The sequence below is a fragment of the Scyliorhinus torazame genome, chromosome 2 (genome assembly GCF_047496885.1).
Source record: "Scyliorhinus torazame isolate Kashiwa2021f chromosome 2, sScyTor2.1, whole genome shotgun sequence".
Classification (NCBI taxonomy): domain Eukaryota; kingdom Metazoa; phylum Chordata; class Chondrichthyes; order Carcharhiniformes; family Scyliorhinidae; genus Scyliorhinus; species Scyliorhinus torazame.
Genome location: NC_092708.1, coordinates 385565394 through 385583817, shown reverse-complemented (window position 1 = coordinate 385583817; position 18424 = coordinate 385565394). Strand labels below are relative to the sequence as shown.

Genomic DNA, 18424 nt, shown 5'->3' with positions numbered 1-18424 from the left:
GTTGGGTCTAGGACAGTACCCTGAGGAAGCCCTGCAGTGATATTTTGGGACTAAGATGATTGATCTCCAACCACCACAACCATCTTCCTTTGCGCCGGGTATGACTCCAACCAGTGGAGAGTTTCCCCCCTGATTCCCATTGACTCCAGTTTAGTTAAGGCCTCTTGATGCCATACTCAGTCAAATGTGGCCTTGATGTCAAGGGTAGTCACTCTCACCTCTGGCATTCAGCTCTTTCATCCACGTTTAGACCAAGGCTGAAATGTAATTGGGAGCTGAGTGACCCTGATGGATCTCAAACTGCGTGTCATTGAGCCAGGTTATTGCTGAGCAAGTGCCGCTTGATGCCGATGACCCCCCCCCCCATTAATTTGCTGATGATCGAGAGGAGACTGATGGGGCAGTAATTGGCTGGCTTGAATTTGTTCTGCTTTTTTTGTACAGGATGTACCTGAGCAATTTTCCACATTGCTGGGTAGATGCTAGTGTTGCAGCTGCGTTGGATCAGCTTGACTAGGGCACGGTGAATTCTGGAGCATAAGCATTTGCAGTATTCGGTGCCTTCGGACGTTTCCTGATATTACATGGAGTGAATTCCTTCAGTTGTAGACTGGCACTTCTGATGTTGGGGACCCCAGGAGGATGTTGAGATGAATCATCCACCCTTCACTTCTGGCTGAAGATGGCTGCAAATCCTTGAGCTTTATCTTTTGCACTGATGTGGTTGGGCTTCCCCATCATTGAGAATGGGGATATTTGTTTAGCGTCCTCCATTTAGTTGTTTAACTGTCCACCACCATTCATGACTGGCTGTGACAGGACTTTAGAGCTTAGATCTCATCTGTTAGTTGTGGGATTGCTTGGCTCTGTCTATCACTTGTTGCTTTCGCTGTTTGGCATGCACCAGCTTGACACCTCATTCTTAGGTATGACCGGTGTTGTCCCTGACATGCCATCCTGCATTCTTCTTTGATCCCCAGGCTTGATGGTAATGGGAGAGTGAAGGATATTCCGGGCTATGAGGTTACAGATTATGGTTGTAGAAGTAGAACCGGAGTCGTACAGACTCAAAAAAATCCTCTTTCTCTCTCTACACAGGTGGTGCCAGACCTGCTGACATTTTCTGTTTTTTTGTTGAGAATTCCAACATCTATCGTGGTTTTCCTTTTCTTTTTCATGCTATCTACTCCTTCTACTCCCCCCCCCCCCCCCCCCAACCCCATCCGCATTAACTTCATCTTCTTGTGAAGACAAATGCGTGGTAGCCATTTAAGACAGTTCTGCTGCTGCTGCTGGTTTACAGCGTCTCATGGATGCCCAGTTTTGCGTTGATAGATCTGTTCAAAATCTATCCCATTTAGCACAGTGGTTGTGCCACGCAACACGATGGAAGGTATCCTCAATGCAAAGAAGGGACTTTGTCTCCACCAGGACTGTGCAGTGGTCACCCCTACGAATACTGTCATGAACAGATGCACCTGCGACAGGTAGATTAGTGAGGACAACGTTGAGTAGGTTTTTCTCTCTTGTTGGCTCCTTCACCCCTGCCGCAGATCCAGTCTCGCAGCCATGTCTGTTAGGACTCAGAAATCTCAGTCAGCAGCGGTACTGCTGGGCCACTTGGTGATGGCCATTTAAGCCCTCCGCCCAAAGCAATAATAATAATAATCTTCATTAGTGTCACAAGTAGGCTTACATTAACATTGCAATGAAGTTACTGTGAAAAGCCCCCTCGCCTGCATACTCCGGCGCCTGTTCGGGTACACAGAGGGAGAATTCAGAATGTCCAATTCACCTAACAGTACGTCTTTCGGGACCTGTGGGAGGAAACCGGAGCACCCGGAAGGAACCCACGCAGTCCCGGGGAGAACGTGCAGACTCTGCACAGACAGTGACCCAAGCCGGGAATCGAACCCGGATTCCTGGCGCTGTGAAGCAACGGTGCTAATCACTGCTACCGTGCTGTACCCCAGTCACCAGGGGTGGTGATGATGGTGTTTGGGACATTGTCTGTAAGGTATAATTTTGTGAGCATGACAATGTCAGGCTGTTGGGTGACTAGTCTGAGGGACAGCTCTCCCACAAGCCTTCAGAAGGACTTTGCACAGTTGACAGAGCTGGGTGTGCCGTTGTCATTTCCGGTGTCTCGGTCAATGGCGGTTGTTCTGTCCGGTTTCATTCTTTTTTTGTTGGCTTTGTGGCAGCTTGATACAATTGAGACGTTGGCTAGGCTATTTCAGATGGCATTTGAGAATCCACCAAATTGCAGTGGGTCTGGCGTCACATATAGGCCAGGTGAGGTGTAACAATGGCAGGTTTCCTTTCTCAGCAGAGCTTGAAAGAAGAAATGAAAATGAAAATCACTTATTGTCACAAGTAGGCTTCAAATGAAGTTACTGCGAAAAGCCCCTAGTCGCCACATTCCGGCGTTCGGGGAGGCTGGTGCGGGAATTGAACCGTGCTGCTGGCCTGCCTTGGTCTGCTTTAAAAGCCAGCTCATTAGCCCTGTGCTAAACCAGAGTCGTACAGACTCAAAAAAACCTCTTTCTCTCTACACAGATGGTGCCAGACCTGCTGAGTTGTTCCAACATTTTCTGTTTTTTTTTGAGAATTCCAGCATCTGTAGTGGTTTTCTTTTTCTTTTTCATGCTATCTACTCCTTCTACTCCCCCCCCCCCCCCCCGCATCCGCATTAACTTCATCTTCTTGTGTACACAAATGCGTAGTAGCCATTTAAAAGGAACACTCATAGCAAAATATTGTTTCAGAATTAGTATGAGCAACACCGTTTATCGTGGTTATTGTATTGCGCAAATTGAGATAATCTGCTTCATCTTGTGCTCAGAGGTTGTGCAAAGAATTAATCATGTGTATGAAGCTTTAGTTTGGCATCCTAAACTGGAATAAATGCTGCCCATAGAGATACAGTAAGATGTCTTACAACACCAGGTTAAAGTCCAACAGGTTTATTTGGAATCACTAGCTTTCGGAGCGCAGCTTCTTCCTCAGCTACTCACATGATGAAGGAGCTGTGCTTCGAAAGCTAGTGATTCCAAATAAACCTGTTGGACTTTAACCTGGTGTTGTAAGACTTCTTACTGTGCCCACCCCAGTCCAAGGCCACCATTTCTACATCTTGGCTCATGGAGATGATTGAAGTAAAAGTTGAGGGAAACCAGGAGTGTTGCAAACACCGAATACAGTCAGAGTAATGTGTTTGTGGTAAGTGAATTGCAGCACTGGGAAAAGAGAAAAATCAGTGTGGTGACGGTCAACACTCTATCCCATCTTTTGCCGCATAACCCTTCATATTAATCCTCTTTGGACTTGATAACAACATACAAAAGATAATTTGAGAAATATGTGATGCTAGAAAAATTAGTGCAATGAGAAATGACTCTACTGAAGAGCTGGCACAAGCCTGATGGACCAAATTGCCCTTAGTGTAGTGTTGGGTTGGGTTGCTGGGTTATGGGGATAGGGTGGCGGTGTTGACCTTGGGTAGGGTGCTCTTTCCAAGCGCCGGTGCAGACTTGATGGGCTGAATGGCCTCCTTCTGCACTGTAAATTCTATTCTATGAAATGGCCCCCTTCAATGCTGTACTATTCTATAATGCAATGATTCTTCAAGTACATGGCTAACGTATTTTTCGAAACTCCTATGGGATCTGATTCCATCAGCCCTTCAGGTAGTGTGTGCCAGATCTTAACAAACTTTTATGTGAAGACATTCTCCCTTGCTTCCCCTCTGGTTCTCTTACCAATTATTTTAAATCTATAGCCTCTGGTTGATAATTTTGTCGACAATTAAGTACATTGAATTAAGTACGTGTTGGTGGAGGGCATTGATTGAATGGCTACTGAACACTATAAAGAGATGCATCATTTGTTAATTTAGGTTTACTGATTCCCCAAAATAACATAAAGAGACACATAGTGACACCAAAGTTGAGTGGAGTTGGGAGATATATCTATGTGAAACGTACTCTGCAAATACATTTATCCCAAGTAAAGACTAGCTTTGGATTCTTCCTTCACCATCTGGCCATCAGGCGTATAACACTGCACATCAAACCGCTTGTCAGAGAAAATAGTTTCTCGCTGCTTCCTCTATCAAAGCCCATTGGTAATTTTGAACAGCTCTGTCAAATTGCTGCTTAAACCTGAAAGAAAAGCAAAAGACTGTGGACATTGGAAATTTGAACAAATGATCTAATCCTTTGTCTAATTCTCGATCGACCACAATTTGTTGCATCCTGCTGCGTACATATTGGCTGTGTTTACCTACATTACAAAACTGACCACACTTCGCAAGTTCTTTAGATATGAAATGTTTTGTGAATGTCTTGGCACAATATGAATCCAAGTTGCTTTTTTCTCCCTTTGTCTTTGTGCACTGAAGCATTAAATACAGTGTGAGTTCAGAAGCTCGCAACAATGATCATTTCTGTTGCTTTTGCAGGGTAAACTGGCAGTTAACGGTGAAGAATGTGCGAGGCAACTGGAGCAAATGACATTTCAGCTTAAAGATCAGATTAGAAGAGTCCAAACAGAGCAAGAGACGATCCTTTGTGCTGTCGGAAAAGAAATTGATGCTGCGTGTGATTTCCTCTCCAGGGATCCTGGCGACAAGTTCAAAGTAATCAATGTGAACTCTTATTGACTTTACGCGACTAACTTCAGTTTGTTTTCTCCCTCCCACCACCTGCTGTGTTGATCTCTGTCATCTGTGTTTCACTTTTCAGCAAAGACCACAGGCAGGTGACCTGTATTTAAGTCTTTGTTGATGATGCACTGCTGACGAGAACGGGTGGCGATGTGCGAGAGCAGCTTGGTTTGACTCACTGAGATTTTCACCAGTCCCCTTCTCCCTGCTCATTTGGATTTGCAACTCCCAAACCATACTGAAACAATATTATTTCCCTGATTGTGGTTTCTAAAACTTTACCCACCACTGAATTCTATTACGGGCCAGGGTTTAGAGAACCCCAAAGTGTATCATGGAGTTCACCTGACCCATAACTTTGAATAGATTGTGGTTATGGGGAGCACACAGGCCTAGTTTACAGGTATGGTGCAACAGAGAACTAAGAGTATGTTTAAACAAAAACAGTGTTTATTCTATGAAATCCAGTTAACACTTTATAAACCCACAGTAAACATCTTAACAACTATCAACACCAATCATCCCCACAGATGCAATATTCTCTCAGTAACCCTTAATTTTGCCTTGCAACATCCATAAGACAAAAAACCCTTTTTACACAGAGATCAGATTCAAATTCTCTCCTGAGAGCAGTCAGCACTTTGAAATCTTCAAATGATCTGGAGACATTCTTTAGGTTGCAGAGAGAAATCCTTATACAGCTTCTTGCTTTGCCTGCAGCTATCCAGCTCTCAAAACAAAACTAAAACACATCCTGTAGCAGACAGCCCAAAGCGTAAGTAAAAGCAGACAGACAGCCCAGCTCCACCCACTCTCTGACATTGCAGCCATTTGACAAACACCCATTTCTTAAAGGTACATCCACTACAGCTATTTGCTTAACACCCATTTTTTTAAAGGTACTCTCACATGACAATTCCTTATACCCTATCTTGAATAAGGGAGTCACATTTGCCACTATCCAACCTTCTGCCACCACTCCCTATCCTTTGAGAAACTGGTTAAAACTTTACCTCTTGTCATTCACCTCTCCCAATAGCGTCTGTGTCGAGTTTTATTTGATGTCGCTTTTATAGATCTCCTCGGGCCTTCATGATACTTTAAATGTGCTCTATAAATGCAAGTTGTTGCAGAGGGGAAAAAAAACTTTTATTCAAACAATGCCTCTCCTGCACAGTGAAATGCTTTTGAAATGTAGGCACTATTGTTTTGCAAGCAAGCCAATTTGCACATAGCAAGGTGCCAAATCCAGCAGTGAGACCTATCAGCCTTTATTTGTGTGGTATTGCCAGTATACCAGGTGATGTACTCACCCTGCGTTTCTTTTTGAATACATGAGAGAGCAGACAAGGCCTTGGAAAAATATCTCAACCAACAGGAGGTGCTTCCAATAATGCAGCACTTCCTCAGCAGTGCACTGAAGTGCAGTCTATATGCCCAACTCCCTGGAGTGAGGCTTGAGCTCGTAACTTCCAAGAGGCAAGAGCCCTGTTACTGGGCCCAGCTGACACTAGCCAATAATGTCACTGGTCATCAATAGAACGATTTCATACAAAAACACTTCCTCAGAATATATTTCCTTTATCATATTTCTCATAGTAAGTTCAATTTCAGAGAACGTGTTTGAAGAATGAGGGTACAGATTCATATGGAAAATGAACTCCTGTTTATCGTCCTCCTTTCTGTCTGTCTCACCATTTTGACCATTTATTTCAACTCCATTTGACTCAAGTGCAGATGATAATTCTTGCTGCTTTCATTCTTTGAACAATACATTGCCCTTATGTATCTATTTTTTGAATGTTTTTTTTCAATCCCAGCACTGCACCATGAGTGAGTTAAGAGACATTGAAGTATCGTGAATGACAATTGAAGTAAAAGATTTTTATATTGCTGCTTTTATTCAACGTGAACTGTGAATTCTGTGAATCTGAATTCTATAGGCAGATAAATTGCATTCAATTGATCCCTCTACTATGCAATCTTTCCTGTTGATTGGCCACGACTCAGTGGGTGGTTCCCTTGCCTCAATCACTCGGTTGTGTGTTCAGGTCCCGCTCCAGGAATTGAGCACAAAAATCGAGGCTGCCACTCCAGTGCAAAACTGGGCTCTCTCTTTCTGATGAGGCTTTAAACCAAGGCCAGCTCTGCCCTCTCAAATTTCACAGAATTGTTCAGTGCAGAAGGAGGCCACCTGGCCCGTCGTGTCTGCACCGGCACTCCGACTGAGCGTTATGACTTGATGCCAATCTCCTGCCTATATCCCGCAACCCTGCACATGGTTTCTACTCAAAAAAATCATCTCTTGAATGACTGACAAACCTGCCTTCACCACACACTTACAGGCAGTGCATTCCAGACCCAAACCACTCGTCTTATGAAAAGGTTTTTTCTCACAACACTTTGGGGGCGATTCTCCAAAATGGAGACAAAGTGTTCGCGCCGTCGTGAACGCCGTCGCGTTTCACGACGGCGCGAAACGGGCACGGGGATGACCGATTCTGTCCCCCATAGGGGGCCAGCACGGCGCTGGAGTGGTTCACGCCGCTCCAGCCTCCCTTCCCGGCGCCAAATGGGCCCCGCGCCAACCCGCACATGCTCGGGGGACTTCTTCAGCGCGCCGGCCCCTACGCGACATGGCATGGGGGTTCAGGGGCCGGCCGCGCAACAAGGTTGGCCTGGGGGGGGGGGGAAAAGGCCGGCTCGCCGATCGGTGGGCACCGATCGATGGCCAGAACCCATCAGACCCCCCCCCCCCCCCGTTGAAGGAGTGCTTTTTCCCGCCCACAGGCCGCCCCCTGACCCTTCGTGCAGAGTTCCCGCCGGCAGCGACCAGGGGTGAATGGCGCCTGCGGGACTCTGTCCTATCCGCGCGGCCGCTCGGCCCATCAGTGCCGGAGAATCGGCGTCCCCACCGATTCCAGCGGCCCGTGGCCGATGCCGCGTCAAACGCGCCGGCGCAAATGGCGCCGATTCTCCGCACCTCGGAGAATCGCGCACCAGCGTCGGGGCGTCGTGGTGCAGTTGCGCCGATTCTCCGGCCCAGCGCGGGGCTTGGAGAATCGATCCCTTTAAATCTGTGCTCTCAGTCTCGATCCTTTTAGGAGTGGGAACAGTTCCTCCCTGTCTACTCTGTCCAGCCCCCTTGTGATTTTAAACATTTCTATCAAATCTCCTCTTAGCCTTTTTTTTCCACCGTGAGCCACTTCAAGAGGAAGTCTATTCCTTGATTCAACTGCCTTCGTTCCCAAGCTCATCTACTGTGAAATACCCATACCTCGCTTGGACGTCTACCCTGCTCACCCATACGCAGTTGGTTGTCGTAAATCCCCTTCCAATAAACAGTGTGTATCCCTTTGACCTGGCACGGTGGCACAGTGATTAGCACTGCTGCGTCTCAGCGCCAGTGACCCGAGTTCAATTCCAGCCTTAGATGACTGTCTGTGTGGCATTTGCGCATTCTCCCCGTGTCAGCGTGGGTTTCCTCTGGGTTCCTGTGGGCTTCATCCCACAGTCCAAAAGTGTGCAGGTTAGGTGGGGTTACGGGGATAGGGTGAGGGAGTAGGCCTAAGTAGGGTGTTCTTTCAGAGGATTGGTGCAGATTGATGGGCTGAACGGCCTCCTTCTGCACTGTAGGGATTCTATAGACCCCTCGTTTGTGAGCTTTTCATGCAGGTCCAGCTTCCCTCCCCTTGGTCTTTCCTCTTTCATTGTTCATCATCCTCATTCACCACCTTGCATGCCATCGTGAGCCCCCCCCCCCACTTCTTGCATAGCCCTCCTTCCACATTGCCCCCCCTTGCTTTCGTTAGGCCACTATTAGGCCCAAAGTTTCAAGGCCACTATGACTGTGGAACTGAGAGTCGTATTAGGCTGCATGTTTACTCTGTTTCAATCTCTCCACAGCTGCTGTCAGACCTGCTCTGTGCGTGCTATTTAAATACAAGTGTTTCTCTTTGAGCTCCTGTAGAATTGTCTCTGCATTGATGCTTCATCAGTCCTTTCCAGAAGAGGGTGCTAAATTATCTCTTATTACAATATTCAGTCTCTAACTTTGCTTAAGCACTGTCATTATTAGCAATCTTAACTACAACTACAGGACTAATGCAACACAGCAGTCCTAAATCCTACCCAAAAGTAATTTATTGCTTGAAGCACAGAAACAGTCACCGTATAATTTTAGCGGCTGACACCTTGCTATCATTATACTGGCATTGAGGAATGGATAATTTCAGTTAAGTATTTACATTGGTAGGATCCTTAACTATTTACAATTCTGCCAGTTTCCGAAACAGATTTCCCTGCAATTTTCTCATTCAAATCCTACTGCGATGCCAGTTGCCTAGAGTAATGAACCTGCACCCAGCACCACTCCATATCTTGCTCCTATCTAAGTGCATCTATGTGAGGGGGTAAAAAATACTTCTGATGAATTCCCAACATGTGTCATGGAGGATAAAACAATTGGTTAACTGATCTCCAGGCAATGACTACCTTGGATTTCAGTTGCCGTTCATGGACAGCTCCAACCGGCTGCTTTTGGCCAAACCTCGGCTGCTTATTCGTCTTCTTGCTGATGCGTGATCTTGCTGTGCGTGAAATTACTGCCGTCTGTCCACCAGACAGTTGCATTTCAAAAGTTAATCGCTGAATTTGAAGGTGTTTGAGAGATGCGGTAACATGCGCGTTTAATGTTTTTCTTGATTTTGTGGTTCCATGAGAATCTCTGGACTCCCCTCCCGGAGCTCCCTGCCTTTAGCCAGTGCGCAGTACTGTATGTTTTTGAGGACAGGCACACAGCTGTTGTGGTGCAAACGGAGCTAAATGTCTTTTATAAGATGCAAATAAGACCTTGGAGTGCAGAAATAACTTGTGACAGGCTTACTTGCAAATCGCATTAGTTTTCTGCATAAAGAAATGTGCAAATGATGAAAGATGACTGGTGACTAACTGGAGTTGGTAAGAGGTTGAGTGCTGGTGACTTCCTAACTGCTCTTCTGTGTACAAGCTTCCCAGAGATTGTGTTTCAGGGCTTCGGCAGGAAATCAATCAAGGTTCATGCTTTGGAATCATGGGCCTAATTAATTTCCTTTATAAATTGCATGAAACTGCCATCTGGAAAGTAGTTGTTTTTTTTGAGCAATCATTCTTTCCATATGCAATCTCTTCTGTTAACAAACCAACCACAATCTAATTTTCTTTGCAGGCAATAACACTTACACCTGGATTAGAAAATGATCCTCATCGCTGGCTGGCTGAAATGAAAGTACGTATCAGGGCAATGGTCTGATTAACTGCTTCAGGGCCTCTAAAGTGATGGTAAATTTGCAAAAAAGGCCTTTGGCACACTGGCAGCAATGCTCCCAGGGTCACGGAGGACAACGGTATGAATCAGTTCAGTGGAAATATTTTAAAGGAAGGAGTTATGGATTTGTGATGAGATAATACCAGAAGACCGAATGAAGGTTTAAAATTTTGGAGGGTAAGCATAGAGAAGATATCTCCATGTGCAGAATCCAAAGCCACTGTCAGATAATCGCTAATAAATTCAAAAAAGGAACTCGGGAGACACTTCTTTAACCAGAGAGTTGGTAGAATGTACAATTCAACATGGAGTATTTCAGGAGCATAGCAGCGATCCATTTGTGGGGAAGCGAAATAGTATATCTTCTAATAACACGGAGGAGGCCATTTGGCCCACTGTTTGAAAAAACGGACCAATTTATTTCCCCATAACCCTGCAAATGAGTTTTGTTCGTTTTGAATTTGATTCCCCCCCCCCCTGAATAATCTTCTTTGCTTGAAGAAGAACAATTCCAGCTGGACCAATCTCTCCACATAACTGAATTACCTCATTCATAGAGGTTATTCATAGAATCCCTACGGTGCAGAAGGAGGCCATTCAGCCCGTTGAGTCTGCACCCACCCTATCCCTGTAACCCAGTAACCACACCTAACCCTTTGGACACTAAGGGGAAATTTATCATGGCCAATCCAGCTAACCTGCAGCTCCTTGGACTTGGAGGAAACCCACGCAGACACAGGGAGAAATTGAAAACGCCACACAGACAGTTACCCGAGCCGGGATTGAACCCGGGTCCCTGTCACTGTGAGGCAGCAGTGCTAACCACTATGCCACCGTGCCACCCTCACCTGTTATCAAAGAACAAAGAAATGTACAGCACAGGAACAGGCCCTTCGGCCCTCCAAGCCGTGCCGACCATGCTGCCCGACTAAACTACAATCTTCTACACTTCCTGGGTCCGTATCCTTCTATTCCCATCCTATTCATATATTTGTCAAGATGCCCCTTAAATGTCCCTATCGTCCCTGCTTCCACTACCTCCTCCGGTAGCGAGTTCCAGGCACCCACTACCCTCTGCGTAAAAAACTTGCCTCGTACATCTACTCTAAACCTTGCCCCTCTCACCTTAAACCTATGCCCCCTAGTAATTGACCCCTCTACCCTGGGGAAAAGCCTCTGACTATCCACTCTGTCTATGCCCCTCATAATTTTGTATACCTCTATCAGGTCTCCCCTCAACCTCCTTCGTTCCAGTGAGAACAAACCGAGTTTATTCAATCGCTCCTCATAGCTAATGCCCTCCATACCAGGCAACATTCTGGTAAATCTCTTCTGCACCCTCTCTAAAGCCTCCACATCCTTCTGGTAGTGTGGCGACCAGAATTGAACACTATACTCCAAGTGTGGCCTAACTAAGGTTCTATACAGCTGCAACATGACTTGCCAATTCTTATACTCAATGCCCCGGCCAATGAAGGCAAGCATGCCGTATGCCTTCTTGACTACCTTCTCCACCTGTGTTGCCCCTTTCAATGACCTGTGGACCTGTACTCCTAGATCTCTTTGACTTTCAATACTCTTGAGGGTTCTACCATTCACTGTATATTCCCTACCTGCATTAGACCTTCCAAAATGGATTACCTCACATTTGTCCGGATTAAACTCCATCTGCCATCTCTCCGCCCAAGTCTCCAGACAATCTAAATCCTGCTATCATTCTGTAAACCGCCCTCTGTGCCTCACCATGGTCTTTGACGTTCTTTCTAAAATGTGGCATCCAAAATTGTACATAGGACTTCAGCTGAGTACTAGCCAGTTATTTGCAAAGATTTAGCATAGCTTGCTTGTTTTCATATTCGGTTCTCCCATTTACGAAGTTAAGTAACCCACGATTGTGTTTTAAACGCCTTATCAACTTAATTTGCCCGCTTCAAAGATTTGTGAATGTTCTTTCTGTTGTTGCATCACCTCTTAAAATTGTACCATTTATTTTATATTCCTGCTCCGTTCTTCCCGAAATGCATTACTTCACGCTTTTCCATGTAAATTCCATCTGCCATGTTCCTGCCCATGTTGTGAGTCTGTCTGTCCTCCTGAAGTCTGCTACTACACTGCTTGCTATCCTGCTGCGTTGCCAAGTTTTTATGTCAACTCCAAACTTTGAAATTGTACTCCTTACATTTGGTGTTAGGACCATTGCTTTTCTTGGTTCTCATACTGACTCTTGGGGGGAACCCTTGCATAATTTTCATGAAGGACAACAGAATAGAAGGATCTGCAAATAGGGTTAGAGGATTTGAGAGTAAGATGAAGCTTCTATGAAGCACCAACACTGGCATAGACCAATTAGGTCAAAGGGCCTATTTCTAAGCTGTCAGTTCAGTGCAATTTTAGGAATAGTTGGGCAGATTTGATCAGAAGGGTCCCGCCTAATAAATAGAATTTACCTTGCAGGAGGAGGCCATTCGGCCCATCGGGTCTGCACCAGCCCTTGGAAAGAGCACCCCACTTAAGCCCACGCCTTCACCCAGTAACCCCGTCACCCTGATGTTATAACCTGCCTGCTTACCATTGGCTGGGGACTAATGACAATCCCACAATCCTGTGGGAGTATGAGCTTCCCCAATGAGGGGGGCGGAGAAACCATTAGTAAACTCCAAGTATAAATAAAGCTGGTCAGTTTGGAACCAGCAGGAAGTCACCTTGTTAGGAGTTTTCTATAGGCCCCCCAATAGTAACAGAGATGTGGAGGAACAGATTGGGAAACAGATTTTGGAAAGGTGCAGAAGTCATAGGGGAGTAGTCATGGGCGACTTTAACTTCCCAAATATTGAGTGGAAACTCTTTAGATCAAATAGTTTGGATGGGGTGGTGTTTGTGCAGTGTGTCCAGGAAGCTTTTCTAACACAGTATGTAGATTGTCCGACCAGAGGAGGGGCAATATTGGATTTAGTACTGGGTAATGAACCAGAGCAAGTGATAGATTTGTTAGTGGGGGAGCATTTTGGAGATAGTGACCACAATTCTGTGACTTTCACTTTAGTAATGGAGAGGGATAGGTACAATTGGGGGAAGGGTAAATACGATGTTGTCAGACATGAATTGAAGTGCATAAGTTGGGAACATAGGCTGGCAGGGAAGGACACAAGTGAAATGTGGAACTTGTTCAAGGAACAGGTGCTACGTGTCCTTGATATGTATGTCCCTGTCAGGCAGGGAAGAGATGGTCGAGTGAGGGAACCATGGTTGACAAGAGAGGTTGAATGTCTTGTTAAGAGGAAAAAGGTGACTTATGTAAGGCTGAGGAAACAAGGTTCAGACAGGGCATTGGAGGGATACAAGATAGCCAGGAGGGAACTGAAGAAAGGGATTAGGAGAGCTAAGAGAGGGCATGAACAATCTTTGGCGGGTAGGATCAAGGAAAACCCCAAGGCCTTTTACACATATGTGAGAAATATGAGAATGACTAGAGCGAGGGTAGGTCCGATCAAGGACAGTAGCGGGAGATTGTGTATTGAGTCTGAAGAGATAGGAGAGGTCTTGAATGAGTATTTTTCTTCTGTATTTACAAATGAGAGGGGCGATATTGTTGGAGAGGACAGTGTGAAACAGATTGGTAAGCTCGAGGAAATACTTGTTAGGAAGGAAGATGTGTTGGGCATTTTGAAAAACTTGAGGATAGACAAGTCCCCCGGGCCTGACGGGATATATCCAAGGATTCTATGGGAAGCAAGAGATGAAATTACAGAGCCGTTGGCAATGATCTTTTCGTCCTCACTGTCAACAGGGGTGGTACCAGGGGATTGGAGAGTGGCGAATGTCGTGTCCCTGTTCAAAAAAGGAACTAGGGATAACCCTGGGAATTACAGGCCAGTTAGTCTAATTCGGTGGTAGGCAAAGTAATGGAAAGGGTACTGAAGGATAGGATTTCTGAGCATCTGGAAAGACACTGCTTGATTAGGGATAGTCAGCACGGATTTGTGAGGGGTAGGTCTTGCCTTACAAATCTTATTGAATTCTTTGAGGAGGTGACCAAGCATGTGGATGAAGGTAAAGCAGTGGATGTAGTGTACATGGATTTTAGTAAGGCATTTGATAAAGTTCCCCATGGTAGGCTTATGCAGAAAGTAAGGAGGCATGGGATAGTGGGAAATTTGGCCAGTTGGATAACGAACTGGCTAACCGATAGAAGTCAGAGAGTGGTGGTGGATGGCAAATATTCAGCCTGGATCCCAGTTACCAGTGGCGTACCGCAGAGATCAGTTCTGGGTCCTCTGCTGTTTGTGATTTTCATTAATGACTTGGATGAGGGAGTTGAAGGGTGGGTCAGTAAATTTGCAGACGATACGAAGATTGGTGGAGTTTTGGATAGTAAGGAGGGCTGTTGTCGGCTGCAAAGAGACATAGATAGGATGCAGAGCTGGGCTGAGAAGTGGCAGATGGAGTTTAACCCTGAAAAGTGTGAGGTTGTCCATTTTGGAAGGACAAATATGAATGCGGAATATAGGGTTAACGGTAGAGTTCTTGGCAATGTGGAGGAGCAGAGAGATCTTGGGGTCTATGTTCATACATCTTTGAAAGTTGCCACTCAAGTGGATAGAGCTGTGAAGAAGGCCTATGGTGTGCTCGCGTTCATTAACAGAGGGATTGAATTTAAGAGCCGTGAGGTGATGATGCAGCTGTACAAAACTTTGGTAAGGCCACATTTGGAGTACTGTGTACAGTTCTGGTCGCCTCATTTTAGGAAGGATGTGGAAGCTTTGGAAAAGGTGCAAAGAAGATTTACCAGGATGTTGCCTGGAATGGAGAGTAGGTCTTACGAGGAAATGTTGAGGGTGCTAGGCCTTTTCTCATTAGAATGGAGAAGGATGAGGGGCGACTTGATAGAGGTTTATAAGATGATCAGGGGAATAGATAGAGTAGACAGTCAGAGACTTTTTCCCCGGGTGGAACACACCATTACAAGGGGACATAAATTTAAGGTGAAAGGTGGAAGATATAGGAGGGATATCAGAGGTAGGTTCTTTACCCAGAGAGTAGTGGGGGCATGGAATGCACTGCCTGTGGAAGTAGTTGAGTCGGAAACATTAGGGACCTTCAAGCAGCTATTGGATAGGTACATGGATGACGGTAAAATGATATAGTGTAGATTTATTTGTTCTTAAGGGCAGCACGGTAGCATTGTGGATAGCACAATTGCTTCACAGCTCCATGGTCCCAGGTTCGATTCCGGCTTGGGTCATTGTCTGTGCGGAGTCTGCACGTCCTCCCCGTGTCTGCGTGGGTTTCCTCCGGGTGCTCCGGTTTCCTCCCACAGTCCAAAGATGTGCGGGTTAGGTGAATTGGCCAATGATAAATTGCCCTTAATGTCCAAATTGCCCTTGGTGTTGGGTGGAGGTGTTGAGTTTGGGTATGGTGCTCTTTCCAAGAGCCGGTGCAGACTCAAAGGGCCGAATGGCCTCCTTCTGCACTGTAAATTCAATGATAATCTATGATTAATCTAGGACAAAGGTTCGGCACAACATCGTGGGCCGAAGGGCCTGTTCTGTGCTGTATTTTCTATGTTCTATGTTCTATGAGTGTGCAGCAAGGGAAGTTGCTGCCGCTGTTATATATATATATATATGTTATTGTAAATAAATGTTATTACTTTGTATCCTTAAAACTCGTGCTGGATTCTTCGTGGCCCTCACAAAACTGGCGACGAGGATGGGATTTGAACCCACGTGTGCGAAGCACAATGGATTAGCAGGTGTGACCAAATTGAAAATGTTGGCCCGGAGTTATGTCTGGTGGCTAGGCCTCGACACCGACATTGAGAAGGTGGCCCAAAACTGCTCCATTTGCCAGGAGCATCAGAAGCTTCCGCCGGCCGCGCCCCTACATCACTGGGAATGGCCAGGGCGGCCTTGGGCACGCTTGCATGCAGATTTTGCAGGCCATTTCAAGGATCCATGTTCCTTCTATTAATTGACGCCCAGTCTAAATGGCTAGAGGGGCATAAGATGCAGGGGACAACGTCCTGCGCAACAATTGAGAAGATGAGTTTGTCTTTTAGTACGCATGGCCTCCCCGAGGTGCTGGTCACGGATAATGGCACTCCATTCACGAGTGAGGAGTTTGCGAGGTTCACGAAGATGAACGGCATACGCCATATCCGCACTGCCTCTTACCACCCGGCTTCAAATGGGTTGGCAGAGCGCGCAGTGCAGACATTCAAAAGAGGCCTAAAGAAGCAGTCTTCCGGATCAATGGACACGAGACTGGCTCACTTTTTGTTTACGTATAGGACCACCCCCCATGCGGTGACTGGGGTAGCTCCCGCAGAACTCCTAATGGGCCGGAGACTTCGCACCCACCTTAGTATGGTTTTCCCGGACATTGGCGCAAACGTACGCCGCACACAAGAACGGCAGGGACAGGGATTTTCTCGGCATCGGCCGATTCGGCAGTTTGCGCCCGGTGACCCAGTGTTCGTTCAGAATTTTGCTAGTGGTGCCCAGTGAGTTCCTGGTGTAATCTTTCACCAAACGGGCCCTATATCTTACCAGGTGCAAGGCCAGGGTCGTCTCCAGCGCAAACATGTAGACCACGTTCGGTCCAGAAGACTATCCCCTCAAAAGATTCCCCGCCCCCGGAGCTCATTTCTACAGCCGCAGAGACCAGAGACAAGGGAATGTAGTCCTCACAATCTTCCACTGGTGCCTCACTCGAAGCCTGCGCAGGTCGTTACAGAACCGAATGGAGATAGAGACGCTGACCTGACGGAGGCAGCAGACTCTGACTCCGAGATGGAGACACAGGACGCATCAGAGGGGGAATCCTCGGGTCCATGGGCCGTGGACGTACAACCGTTGCGCCATTCATCACGGAAGCGCCGGTCTCCATCTCGTTACACGCCGCCTGATCCATCGCCGCGTGCAAATGGTGACCGGCCTGCAGCAAAACGAGTCCGACGCCCTCCTTCGCCAGGATCTTTGGTGGATTCCTTGGACTTTGGGGGGGAGGGATGTTATAACCTGCCTGCTTACCATTGGCTGGGGACTAATGACAATCCCACAATCCTGTGGGAGTATGAGCTTCCCCAATGAGGGGGGCGGAGAAACCATTAGTAAACTACAAGTATAAATAAAGCTGGCCAGTTTGGAACCAAACTGTGCAGCAAGGAGTGCGCAGCAAGGGAAGTTGCTGCCGCTGTTATATATATATATGTTATTGTAAATAAATGTTTTTACTTTGTATCCTTCAAACTCGTGCTGGATTCTTCGTGGCCCTCACAAAACCCACCTAATCTTTTTGGACCTTAAGGGCAATTTTATCATGGCCAATCCAGCTAACCTGCACATCTTTGGACTGTGGAGGAAACTGGAGCACCCGGAGGAAACCCACGCAGACAAGGAGAGAACGTGCAGATTCCGCACAGACACTCAAGGCCGGAATCAAATGTGGGACCTGGACCTGTGAAGCAACTGTGCCACTGTGCTATCGTGCTGTAACCTAGTCCTTTTCCTAAAAAATACCTTGTTGTCAAGAGTCTGTTGCAAGTTACTTAAGTAGTATTTAGATTACTTTAGTTTTCCTTTGGAGTGCATCATAAAACAGTAGACCATCCAGTGGTTCATCTTAAAAAAGATTAATGAGCCCAAGGCCAAATCCTAAATTTAAACTTGCATGTAAAAGTTTATTTTAAATGCAGTGGGAAAACTTTCATGCATTTTTAGAACCCCACGTTGACTGGAAACGATACTGGATGATAGAATACTAGGCCGTAAGTCTCAGAATTGCCCTGCCCACCCCCCAGCTGGAAAATACACTTATGCTTTCATTCTCATAATAAATGTGGTATTATGCAGGTTTTGTGATTAGCAGATTAATTTTAAAGAGGATTTTTTAAATCTGTCTCATCCAGCATGGTGAGACTAATAATTCTTCCAGCAGGAAGAGAAAGAAACCTCATCAGATGTCATTTGTTTAAATACACTCGTGCCCCTTAAAATAAACCATTCCGACTTGCACAAATGCCTTTCCCTTACTCCTCGCAGATAAACTGAGAAAATCGGGCTGAAACAATATTTACGGTAAAAGATTAATTCTGCACTCCAGAATGGTGGAAAAATTATCTCTTTTTGTTTTATGTTGCCTTTTAAAAGAGAATGAATGAAAGATTGGATGTATTCCTGAGGGCACTCAGAAATGCATTGATCAGCTCTGATGGATGGTCCACAAAATGACCTTTGATAAAACAAAAACAACAGTACAAGAAGCTGATGTGTCAAAAGGCTACAAATACCACAGACCCCAAGAAATGCTCCAACCTGTGGGGAACCTGAGTCCACTGATTCTGGTGAGTGCGTCATAGCTTTATTCCATGTTCCTATTGTTTATGGATAGCTCAGCAATTATGAATGCAGATTATGTAATGTGCTTTGTAATCATTTAACCATGAGCACTTT

The 18424-nt window shown here is 46.0% G+C and overlaps 1 protein-coding gene across 5 annotated transcripts in view; it reads left to right on the top strand.

Moving 5' to 3' along the window:
• Nucleotides 1–18424, top strand: part of LOC140405340 (centrosomal protein of 128 kDa-like) — a 589746-nt gene that overhangs the window by 280503 nt on the left and 290819 nt on the right. For 4 of the 5 annotated variants that reach the window (XM_072493651.1, XM_072493643.1, XM_072493633.1 and 1 more), the window contains exons 15-16: nucleotides 4463–4639; nucleotides 9873–9932. In XM_072493651.1, the coding sequence (XP_072349752.1) occupies nucleotides 4463–4639; nucleotides 9873–9932 (237 nt within the window). Of the gene's footprint in view, nucleotides 1–4462; nucleotides 4640–9872; nucleotides 9933–18121; nucleotides 18316–18424 lie in introns of all 5 variants that reach the window. The other variant, XR_011938602.1, reaches the window with a different exon arrangement.